Below are 12,924 nucleotides of genomic sequence, written 5' to 3' on the forward strand. Positions count from 1 at the left end.
TACAGAATTTTTGTTTTTGGCACTATGGCTTCATAACCTGAAAGTCTTTCTACTCTTATCTACACAGAGATGCTTGATAATATAAAATTAACAGCAGTTAAATGCATTGCTGAGAGTGCAAAAAAGTTTTTTAAAATGCCCAGAGGTCCAAAATGAAGAAACTAAAGTCTAGATTCTAGAAAACACTACACAATGCTGTAACTCTTGGGAGAAACCTGAATTGTTCAGCTGAAGAGGGAATTGATAAACTGGAAGATAGGCCTTCAGAAAATTAGCCTCAGCACAGAGATAAAGTGATGTTTCCAATATGAAAGAGAGGTTAGGAATCAAGGACAAAATGAGAAGATCCAGCTTCAGATTAATGGAGGTCCCAGAAAGAGGGACTAGAGAGAACTGGGAAGGTCAGTGTAGAAAATCTTAGCCATTCATGAAAGACGTTCATACTTGGGTCAACAGTGCATGCTCAACAAAAATCTATGCTGGTACATAAATTTTGCCCATTCTTCATTAGTTGTAGAGGCTGGGTGAGGGCATTTGAGGAGAAGGATAACATGAGGTATGCTCAATTCTTAGGAAGTCCGTGTATTCTTGAGTGCAGAAGTGAGAGCTGAGTCTGGAAGAATAGCTCACTTCTGCACTAAGTGTACATGGACTTCCTAAGGATAGCCAAGTTTTAAAACCCCTTGAAGGAGGCTGGGTGTGGTGGCTCATGCCTATAATCCCAGCACTTTTGGATGATGAGGTGGGTGGATCACCTGAGGTCAGGAGTTCGCCACCAGTCTGGCCAACATGGTAAAACCCTGTCTCTATTAAAATACAAGAAATTAGCTGGGCATGGTGGCAGGCACTTGTAATCCCAGCTATTCAGGAGGCTGAGGCAGGAGAATCGATTGAACCCAGGAGGTGGAAGTTGCAGTGAGCAGAGATCATGCCCTTGCATTCCAGCCTGGGCAACAAGAGTTAAACTGTCTCAAAAGGAAAAAACAAAACTCGAGTGACAGAATGGAGGGGTTTGTACTGATAGAGATAATGATTTGGACACAGGAGTGACAGGACCCATTTACTGGTCTCAGTGTTTAGGATGGGAGTCTATCACAGGACAGATGGGTTATGCTGTGGTTACAACCTTAAGTCTAAATAGCATATCACAAGACATTTTTTGTTCACATTCAGTGTCCACTGTGGGTTGGCTGGAAGCATGGCTCCATGCCTCCTCATCTCATTACCCCACTATCAAAAAGTTGCCAGTTGTCATGGCAGAGGGAAAATGCAATGAAATGCTGTGGCCCAGAAGTGACAGATACTACTTCTCACAACTCTCTGGCCAAAACCAGTCACATGGAGCCACCTAGTCACAAGGAGGCTGGGAAGTGCAATCCCCCCGTGTGCCCAGGAGTCTGAAAATATTTGGCCATCACAGGAATAATGTTTAAATTGGCGTAGCTACGGCGCTAACAGTAGGAACACTTGACCTAGGCTAGTGGGAGTAGGCTTAAAAAGAGGCTTCAGTTGTAAGAAGCATTTTAGAAATAGTTTCTAGAAACTATTTCTGAGAGGGTTTCTTAATTTGGAATACAGAGAAAAGTCTGATCTGAAAGTTCAAGCTTATGTGACTCCTTAAATTTTTTCTCAAGATTTAGGTTACTTAAAAATATGGAAGTAGGCTGCGCATGGTGGCTCACACCTATAATCCCAGCACTTTGAAAGGCCAAGGCAGGCAGATCACCTGAGATTAGGAGTTAGAGACCCAGACCCCAACATGGCGAAATCCTGTCTCTTCTGAAAACACAAGTGAGCCCGGCATCCTGGCACCCACCTTAGTCCCAGCTACTCAGGAGGCTGAGGCAGGAGAATCGCTGAAATCCAGGAAGTAGAGGTTGCAGTGGGCTGAAATGGTGCCACTGCACTCCAGCCTGGGTGATAGAGCAAGACTATCTATCTCAAAAAATACATATTTATATGGCTGGGTGTGGTGGCTCATGCCTGTAATCCCAACACTTTGGGAGGCTGGGGTGGGTGGATCACGAGGTCAGGAGTTTGAGACCACCTGACCAGCATGGTGAAACACCATTTCTACTAAAAATACAAAAAGTAACCAGGCATGGTGGTGCCTGGAAATTCGCTTGAACCTGGGAGGTGGAGTTTGCAGTGAGCTGAGATCGCGCCATTGCACTCCAGCCTGGGTGACAGAGTGAGACTCCATGACAAAAAAAAAAAAAAAAAGTGTATATATATATATAATCTTGAGTTTTAGCTATACATTCAAAATATGCTTTTGTTTTTATGTGTTTGGGTAATTTATAACTAACAAATGCATAAGGAAGAATGCCAGCAAAACGATACTTGCAAAATGAGAAAAAGGAAAATGTAGGCTTACACTACATGGCAAAGACCACTTCTTCCTCCCAAACACATTTTCTGCAAATTCCTTACTCCTACCACAGCAAGTAGTCCAAAGAACAGCTGTTCTACCCTGAAGCTCTGGTGGGTGTGCCTCACCAGTGTCAGCAGGCTAGTGAATTTCCATCCTAGGATCTTTGACGAATAGTGAAATTTCCTCTTGAAATTTTTGGGCAGCTGAGAAATTTATAAAATATGACATGGAGGAACCCTTCATCTATCACAAAGGATAGTCTAAAAATAAAAAGTAATGTGTCAAATGTAGGATGCTATTTATGCCATTTAGTTTACACACACACACAGACACACACACACATGCTTTGCAAATCTCAGATGCTGTAAGGATTCCAGATTGTAGCTGTTAATTTTGATATACATCTTCTAAATATAAAGAACCTGGCCTTAGTTACCTTAAAAACTTGGTTCCTACTCAGGAGGTGTAATTCACTCTGCTTAAATGGATCCTGGAAACTTCTTGTTTTCTTCAACAATTTGTTTTTTTTTTTAGTTATGAATCTTACATCCTTACTGAGTTAGTTGTAAGCCTTTGGGATATGACGATGTGAATGTCTTTCTTTATAAAGATCATGGTAACCACAAAACAATCTATAGTAGATGCGCAGAACATAAATAGAAAGGACTATTCATAGCAACCCACTACAGCAAACCATCAAACCACGAAGGAAGACAGCAAGACAGGGAGAAACAAAATATATCCCAACAACCAGAAAACAAATTACAAAGTGGCAGTAATAAGTTCTCTCCTGTCAGTAGTTACTTTGAATGTAAATGGGTTAAATTTTCCAATAAGAGGATAGAGTGGCTGAATGGGTAAAATAGAAGACCCAAGCACCCAACTATATGCTGCCTACAAGAGACTCAGCTCTGTGTTAAGGATACACATAGACTGAAAGTGAATGGATGAGAAGAGATACTCCATGCAAACGGAACCAAGAGAGCAGAGGGTAGCTATACCTACACCAGACAAAGTAACTTTAAGTCAAAAGCAATAAAAGAGACAAAGGACATTATATAACAATGGGTCAATTCCTCATGGGGATGTAACAATTATAGAAGTACCCAATACTGAATACCACACCTAAATAAAGCAAGTATTCACAGATCTGAAGGGAGATATCAACTATAATACAATAATAGTAGGGGACATCAACACCCCACTTGCGACAATGGATGACCATGCAGACAGAAAATTAATAAGGAAACATTGGACTTGAACTACGCTTTATGACCTCACAGAAATAGAACATCCCATCCAACAGCAACAGAATACACATTTTTCTCAAGTACACACACAACTTTCTCCAGGATGGATTGTATGTTAGGCCACCATACAAATCTAAACACATTTCCGGGAATCAAAATTATATCACGTATCTTTTCTGACCACAAGTCACAGGAGAAATCTTGGAAAATTCACAAATATGTAGAAATTAAACAACATGCATCAAAGAAGAAATAAACAAAATAAAAAAATCTTGAGACAAATAGAAATAGAAACAACATACCAAAACCTATGGGATGCAGAAGAAACAGGTTTTTTGGTTTTTTTGGGGGTTTTTTTTTTGTTTGTTTGTTTTTTTTATTTGAGACAGAGTCTCGTTCTGTCACCAGGCACCAGGCTGGAGTGCAGTGGCGCGATCTCGGCTCACGGCAACCTCCGTCTCCTGGGTTCAAGCAATGCTCCTGCCTCAGCCTCCCAAGTAGCTGGGACTACAGGCACATGCCACCACGCCCAGCCAATTTTTGTGTTTTTTAGTAAAGACGGAGTTTCACCAGGTTGGCCAGGATGGTCTCAATCTCTTGACCTCATGATCCACCCACCTCCACCTCCCAAAGTGCTGGGATTACAGGCGTGAGCCACCATGCCTGGCCCAGAAGCAGTTCTAAGAGGGAAATTTATAGCAATAAATGCTTGTATTTCTGCAAAATGCCTTTCTTCATGCTACTAGAAGTTTCTGGAGTACCTAGTTGTCATTCTCTAGTCACTGTTAACCCCTAACAACTCATTCTGAACAGCCCAGCCTCAGTTCGCATGGTTTGAGTATGAAGCTGAATTTGAGACTTGGCTACTCTCAGTCTTTTCAGAGTATTTTCTTTTCATGTTTTTTTTCTATACAGTCCCAGTGGTAAATGTTTTAGTAAAGATTCAGTACATTGGATAAAACTTGCATGATCTTAGCCTACATGTTTCTAGGCATTTGCTCATTTATATTGGCTGCCTTCTTTGGAAATCTAGATTTGGGGTTCCAGCAGAATGCAGTGCAGCACACTACAAAAGTTTAACTTTCAGTAAATTAAGGAAGGGACAATACACAGAGCTGGGCACTGGAACAAGGGATGTTGAGCCCCCCTCAGCCTGAGAAGCCCCAGTAGGGGTGGGAGCTGGAGCTGTGGGAAAAGGGCCCTCAGGAGGAGCCACTGCTAGAGCTACAGTGAGGCCCAGAAGGTGTGGGGGGCGGAGTCACAAGGAGGCTGTCTCATCACATGCAAAGATTTCTTGCCCCGCACCTCCCACCTGCCAAAGCTAAATACAAGCTAGAGGGCAAGAAGCCACAGTAATAGTCTATAGATGTCCGTGTGTTGGGCACAAAACAGGATAAAGAAGGGTGGACGTGGGATCTGGCTTGCAGAGTGGGAGGTTATTTCACAGTATTTAAAGGGACTGATTATTAAATTGCCGTCACCTGGCATCCACTTTCGGGAGTGCGCGTTCTGTGCCTGTTTCGTCATTGTGCATTTCACCCCCTACAAGTAGGCTCTCAGACTTCAGATTCTACATTTGCCCTTTCTAATTACCTTGCCAGGTTTCTCCTAGAATTATACCTTTTCCCTAGTGGTTATTTTTATGCAAGGAAACAGAATTGCATTTCCCAGAAGATATTCCTTTCCAGTTTCTAAATTCAATTTATGAGGTTAGTTCTGACTCATCTCGTAGCACTATTTATAATGTTTCACAGTATTTAAAGGAACTGATTATTAAAGCTGCTTATCCTTGAGCTTTTCTTACAGTTAGAATTGTATATTACATGACTATGGCAGATCTGTTTCTAAATACAATCCTTTGCAAGACCATGTTTTCAACCCGGGGAGTTCTATAATTAGAGTCCGCCATAGCACACCTCCAACACTAGCTCAGTTCCAGAAAGTGTGGGTTTTGCCCATGAGTCCATGAGTCATTTCCTGACCTTCAGGTCAAGTCATGCTTAATTGAATTGGTTATTTTTGGAGAACAAATGTTACTTATTTTTTAAAAAAGAACAAGTGAGGCACAGGTCCGATCCCAGAGGATGGTGTGATGTTGACAAGAGTTAACGGAAAGTAGAGTGACATCTTCCACCCTTTCCAAGGTGCACACAGATGCATGGGTAAGCAGGAGTAACGATGTCTCTACTTTGCCAGTTCAGCGGCTGAACTCCATTTCCAGTGTTGGGGGCATCTGGCGTTGTATGAATCTTGCCAAGAGATGGATTTTACCTCCCACCGCAGAATCCAGAAGGTCACTCGCCCTGACTCCCAGCAGCCTAACTTCAGGCATGGGATGACTCAAGCTATGCTCCTGCTGGACTCTTCAGTAGGTTATACAAAGGAGCAGGCCAGTTAAACATGTTTGTCTAGTGGCATGATGGCGGCATGGTGGCAGTGGCCGTGGTGACTCTGAATTGAGAGTAGCCTTGTAAATTGCACTTGTTTGTCAGGGTGAAGGAAGTCAGTTTGTCTTTAAGGAACTAGTGAACTGTCTTGGACACAAGTAGAGCCAACATCATGGGGAGAATCTGAAGTTTAGACTCTTGCTTCCTTCTGAGTAAGACACCAGCTAGGCTGGGTGCCACCGGTGGCTCAGCATGTAATCCCAGCACTTTGGGAGGCTGAGGTGGACGGATCGCAAGGTCAGGAGTTCAAGAACAGCCTGGCCAACAGGTGAAACCCCATCTCTACTGAAAATACAAAAATTAGCTGGACATGGTGGCATGTACCTATAGTCCCAGCTACTTGGGAGGCTGACGTGGGAGAAGTACTTGAGGTTGCACTAAGCTGAGATTGTGCCACTGCACTCCATCAGGCAAGAGAGAGAGACTCCATCTCAAAAAGATAAAAAAATAAAGACAGACACCAGCTAAACAACATGCCAGTATCCGTTGTTTCAGCAGAGACCAAGATAAATGGAAGCGACTGCTTTTCAGTTGCTATGAGAGCGGCCCCGGAAGACCTCCCTGCTCTCACCACCTGCCCACCTCACCTCCCATCACCTCCCCACTCCCAACTCACTCCCTCTTTTTCATTCCTATCCACAACTCATATTCCTGTTACAGGACCTCGGCACGTGTTCTCCCCTTTCCTGGAATGCTCTTTCCCCAGTTCCCCCCATGAAGGCTTTTCACGTTTCACATCTGGTCTGCTCCGAAGTCCCCTGCCTGGAGAGCCTTCCCTGATCCCCTTGCTGAAATGTGCCCACCCCACTGAGCACACACCTGCATTGCCACCCTCCGTCTCTGCCTCCCCTGTTATTTTTCTCCCTGGCACTCATCACTGCTTGACATGATACGCTTATGTGCTAAGCATCTGCCATCCCCTGGATGAATGTTCTAAGCTTTTTTTTTGGAGACAGAGTCTTGCTCACTACAACCTCTGCCTCACGGGTTCAAGCGATTCTTCTGCCTCAGCCTCCTGAGTAGCAGCAACTACAGGCGCGTGCCACTACGCCCTGCTAATTTTTGTAGTTTTAGTAGAGACGGGGTTTCACCATGTTGGCCAGGAAGGTCTCAATCTCTTGACCTCATGATCCACCCTCCTTGGTCTTCCAAAGTGCTGGAATTACAGGTGTAAGCCACCACGCCTAGCCTATCCACTTCCTGTGGATCCCAAAATCCACTGATTCTCCCTGATATAAAATGATCTAATATTTGCCTATAATCTACGCATTCTCCCATATAGTCTAAATCATCTCTAGAGTACGTACAATACCTAATACCATGTAAGTAGTTGTTATACTATATTGTCTTTTTAAAAGTTGTTTTATTTTTTTCCCTCTGAATATTTTCTTTCCACCATTGGTTCAAGATTTTCCATGAACTCCCTGCTTGCTTTCTAATCTGAAATTGCCATTTCCTCTCATTGCAATAGGCATTCTTTATTTAGAGCTTGAGAGCAGTGGGTATTAGTTACATTTTCCCCTTCGATCCGTATTCTTGACAGTAAAGACTGATTCTTGTTTTCTCAAACCCACTGCCAAGTGATGGGAGGCCTAATGCCCCCCCTTTTTTTTTCCAATAGCTAGTTACTTGAATAAAATGACCGTGACATAAATAGTAGCACTGGCCAGCTGATTCCTGCTGCTTCCGGAAATGTTACAGGCCTGCTTTCAGGAAATGAAAGCATTATTTATTTTCATGTCCTGTTTTTATGCCCAGTAAACTGCTTGCAAAAAACAAAACAGGTGCCTAAAATATTTTTGTAAAATGACTGAGTTTCCTTGAGCCTTGATTAGTCAGAATATTTTTTTCCTAGGGGTTAGGACAAACATTAGAAGGATCTTGAGCTATTAATTACCCAGAAGTAAGGTCCTCTTTTTCCTTTTTAGGTAGATATTTTAAAACCATCTTAAGTGGTTTTTATTACTAATGATTAAAATGTGGGCTGAGTGCAGTGGCTCACACCTGTAATCCCAGCACTTTGGGAGGCCGAGGCAGGTGGATCACCTGAGATCAGGAGTTCGAGACCAGCCTGACCAACAAGGTGAAACCTCATCTCTACTAAAAATACAACAATTAGTCAGGCGTGGTGGCAGGAGTCCATAGTCCCAGCTACTCGGGGGTGCTGAGACAGGAGAATTGCTTGAACCTGGGAGGCGGAGGTTGCAGTCAACCGGGATTGCCCCATTGGGCTCCAGCCTGGGCGACAGTGCTAGACTCCACCTCAAAAAAAAAAAGAAGAAAAAAGAAAAAAAAATGTGGAGGTGGGTTCTGCTCATCATATATTTCCCCACTTGAGAAAAGATGAGTATTTAATGCTGAATTCTAAAAGCAATGTCATTCTTACTTTCTGTGACTATATGACATCAGCAACTAACCTGGGAATAAATCCAAGTTTCAGAGATTTTTCTGTTTAATCATTCAGACAGACTTCCCTCGGTGCTGGCAGTGGGTAAGTTCCAGACCCACTTCCTGTGGATACCAAAATCCACTGATACTCCCTGATATAAAATGGTCTCGTATTTGCCTTTGATCTATGCACATTCTCTCCTATACTTTATATCATCTCTAGAGTACTTATAATACCTACTACCATGTAAGTAGTTCTTACACTATACTTTGTATTTTTAAAAGTTGGGTTTTTTTTTTCCCCTCTGAATATTTTCTTTCCACCATTGGTTCAATCCATGGATTTGAGACCACCAGATACAAAGGGCCGACTGTATTCAAATTATCTAAACCTCTAGTTTTTTCTGACCCCCCTCCCACTTTTTCCTAATGGAAAAAGATGGTTAAGACAAACAAAAGCAAATCCAAAAAGCAGCTTGGCGGCGAGAGCTCCAATGCTAACAAATACGTATTTATGACTCGGGAGTCTATAAATGTTTTCGTATCATGAGCTTTAAGTTCATACTACAACACAATTGTGTGAACTAGGCTGAGTTTGTAATTTTACAGATAGGGAAACTGAACCCGCTTTTGTAAGAGCCAGAACTTAAACCCTGGTTTCTGGCACCAAATTCGGTTTCATTTTTCCTACAAGTTGTTGATTTCTCTATTTATTCCAAGTTGGATGCTGTTATTAATTTTTGCATTGAAATTCCAATGTCTATTTCAGTTAGACAACACCTTCAGAGGTGTTTAATAGCCAACACATTAATGGTAAAAAATGCTTTTTGTATTTTTGTCTTTTATAGAGATGAGGTTTCTCCATGTTGCCCAGGCTGGTTTTGAACTCCTGGGCTCAAAGTAATCTGCCTGCCCTGGCCTTCCAGAGTGCTGGGATTAGAGGTGTGAGCCACTGTGCCCGCCTGAAAATACTTTTGATAGACGCAGAGGATTTCAAAGTTAGAGGAGACCTGAAATGTAATTTGTACAAGGACCATCTGAGGCTTGAATCTTTCTAATGCCTTCATTTGTGGTCTAAGGTGAGCACCTCCAAGGCTAGAGACTCTGATGTCATTTGAAAGAGCCCCAGTACATCTTGGAGAGGTTCTGACTACTAGAGAATTCCCTGTTTTGAAGGTGCCCCCTTTGTAACTTGGATCTAGATAACTGGTTTTTCAGGGACTGTTTACCTAATAGTGTGTTAGCTATTTCAGCTTGTGTGCCTGAATGCTTTTTTCTTTAAGCCCAGAGCAAAAAGTCCTAAGTTGCCACAGTAGCTACTATTTATTAAGGGTCTACAAAAGGTCAGATACTGCAATGTCCCCTTGTAGATACATTATGTCAGTATATCTAGTGTGTGTGTGAACTTCCTTCCCGTGGGGGAGTTCAACGCTCCCACGCTGGTACCACTCTCAGAGTCTGGCACGTGCTTTAGCAGATGCGGTTCTACACAGACCGTCACGGAGAAGCTCTTCTTTGCTTATCATTCATCCAAATGTCTCACAAGTTCATCATCCTTCTTGGACAAAAGCCAAACATTGACACTTAACATAGTCACTATATTTTTAAAACCCAGAGACATACACCAGATATACATCTGGCAGATATATATACCTGCCAGATACATATATATAGACACAGATATATCTATATGTATGTATCTGCCAGGTATGTAAGAGCTGAGCACCTCCAAGGCTAGAGACTCTGATGTCATTTGAAAGAGCCCCAGTATATCTTGGAGTAGTTCTGACTACTAGATAACTACTATGTCTATATATATAGACATATATATCTATATATATGTATCTGCCAGGTATGTAGGTATGTAGTGGGCATTTAGAATATTAAGACAATACATAGTATTTCTTGAGTATTTATAACAGGCCGGGAACTCTTTTGATACCTTTTGTTTTTTTGAGACAGGGTCTTGCCCTCTTGTCCAGGCTGGCATGCCATAGCACAAACACAGCTCACTGCAGCCTCGACCTCCTGGCCTCAGGCAATCACCCCACCTCAGCCCTCCTGAGTAGCTGGGACTACAGGTGCATGCCACTATGTCTGGCTAATTTTATAAATTTTCGGTAGAGACAGGGGTCTCACCATGTTGCCCAGGCTGGCCGACCTCCTGGGCTCAAGTGATCCTCCCGCCTCAGCCTCTCAAAGTGCTGGGATTATAGATGTGAGCCACTACACCAAGGCTCTTTCAGTACTTTAAAAAATTTTTTAGACATAGAATCTTGTCTAAAAATCTTGTGACGTGCAGGCTGGAGTGCAGTGGTATAATCATAGCTCACTGTAACCTCTAACTCCTGGGTTCATGCAATCCTCCTGCTTTGGCCTCCCAAAGTGCTGGCATTGCAGGAATAAATGACCACACTTGGCCTTCTTTTAATGCTTTAAATATATCGTTTAAATTTCATAATCCCAAGGTGTAGAGACTACGATTATCTTCATTTTCAAGATAAGACCAATGAGACAGCACAATTGCTCTAGGTCACACAGCCAGCAACAAACAGCTTTGGCTCTTAATCACTACCCAGAAGGCCTGAGAAATCCCAGGAGACTTAAAAGAGCACAGTGCCTGCCCTCCTGGAGCTTCCGGTCTATAGGAGAAAAGGAGGCAGGAATAGATAAGAGTGAGGAGTAAAGGGAATGTGCGAAGGGATTAGGCAGCAGAGAGAACAGGCTATTCTCAAAGCCCACTCCCACCAGAGGGGAAGCCCAGAAAGGCTTCCTGGAAGAGCCAACACCTACTTAGAATAATACGTAGGAGTAGACGAGGATGCCCAGCAGGAGGGGAGCTGGGAGAAGGGTGCTCCAGAGAGAGCGCAGGGCATGAACAAAGAAACAGCAGTGAGAGTCCAGTGGGGTGTGCATTACTAGGGGTAGTCTGGGATGCTAGAAGACTCTCTGAAGCCAACTGGCAGCAGGAAGTACAACTGAGTCACAGCCACCCACAAGTGCAGATGTGTTCCGGCCGTGTAAACAAGATCGACAGAAACTGCTTCTCGTTTTAAATGGAGATAGGGAAGTTACTATTTAAAGAAAGGCTTTGTGGAAAAAGAGTATTTACACTGTGAGAAATCCAGATCGACACGTTTTACGTTTGCTTAAAGTAGCTGCGTACCATTCCCATGGTCCTTCGTCAGCATCGGACTTGCCAGGATGTGTTTTCTAAACTCCCACGTGTGGGCTGCGTGTGCGTATCTGCCCTACTGCAACAACTTCCTTCCCGTGGGGGAGTTCAACGCTCCCACGCTGGTACCACTCGCAAAGTCCAGCACGTGCTTTAGCAGATGCCTGTTCTACAAAGACCATCACGGAGAAGCCCTTCTTTGCTTATCATTCATCCAAATGTTTTACAATTCATCATCCTTCTTGGACAAAAGCCAAATATTGCTACTTAACATAGTCACTATATTTTTGAAACCCAGAGACGTACACCAGGCCATCTAACCAGAGAAGATCCAGCATCATTCATGTCAACTGGAAATGTGAATCTGCATAACTAAAGGAAGCCAGGTGGTCAGCGGCCCCCACATCCACAGTGCTATGTTACTCAACAATAACAAATTGTGTATAAATTGGTTTCCATGGCTTGTTCATCTCAGCCGCTTTGCAGGTGGCTGAGAGACGCAGTTTGTCTCTCTGCCTGTTAAGGAGCAAGCGTGTCGTATTTACTCACGGCGTATTATAGACTAGCGTTTCATAAATATAAGGCTCTTTGTCTAAGACATGACACTTAGCCTAACAGGTCAGGAGACAGTGATGGGCCTGACTCTACTATTTTGCCTGCTATCTTTTCAATTTCCTTTCGTTTTTTCTGTAAGAAACATTTCTCTGAAGTGCATGCAAGATACTGATGAATTCCTTTCCGATCTGAATTCAGTGAAGCCCAGAGAATACGCTCTAAGAAGTAAGTAGGTTTCCCTGGCCCATTGCGTAGCTGAACACTGGTCAGTTGAGGTTTGTGCTGGGAGCATTCTGGATAAACTCCTGAGAATTAAAGACTTGGAACCAGAAAGGAAAGAGAAGATGAGCTTTAATTTGCATTTTGCCAGGAATCAAGGAGGGAGGAGGAATTTTTAGTGTAGGAGGCTCTACCGTTTGTCTAGCCAGAGGAATCTGATGAATTCAGACCAACCTCTTAATAAAATGAGAGGCCGGGTGCGGTGGCTCACATCTGTAACCCAGTACTTTGGGAGGCCAAGGCAGGTGGATCACTTGTGGTCAGAAGTTCGAGACCTGCCTGGCCAACATGGTGAAACCCCATCTCTACTAAAAATACAAAAATTAGCCAGGCGTGGTGGTCCATGCCTGTAATCCCAGCTACTTGGGAGGCTGAGGCAGGACAATCATTTGATCCTGGGACATGTAGGTTGCAGTGAGCTGAGATCTTGCCAGCCTGGGTAAGAGAGTGAGACTT

At 43.3% G+C, this 12,924-nt stretch overlaps 1 protein-coding gene across 1 annotated transcript in view; it reads left to right on the forward strand.

Annotated features, from left to right (window-relative positions):
- The first annotated feature begins 12,233 nt into the window (after positions 1-12,233).
- Positions 12,234-12,924, forward strand: part of LOC108304567 (O-acyltransferase like protein) — a 76,601-nt gene continuing 75,910 nt past the window's right edge. The window contains exon 1 of the mRNA XM_017528831.2: positions 12,234-12,414. Coding sequence (XP_017384320.2) covers positions 12,234-12,414 — 181 coding nt within the window. The remainder of the gene's footprint in view (positions 12,415-12,924) is intronic.

The sequence above is a fragment of the Cebus imitator genome, unplaced genomic scaffold, assembly GCF_001604975.1.
Source record: "Cebus imitator isolate Cc_AM_T3 unplaced genomic scaffold, Cebus_imitator-1.0 Scaffold55, whole genome shotgun sequence".
Classification (NCBI taxonomy): Eukaryota; Metazoa; Chordata; class Mammalia; order Primates; family Cebidae; genus Cebus; species Cebus imitator.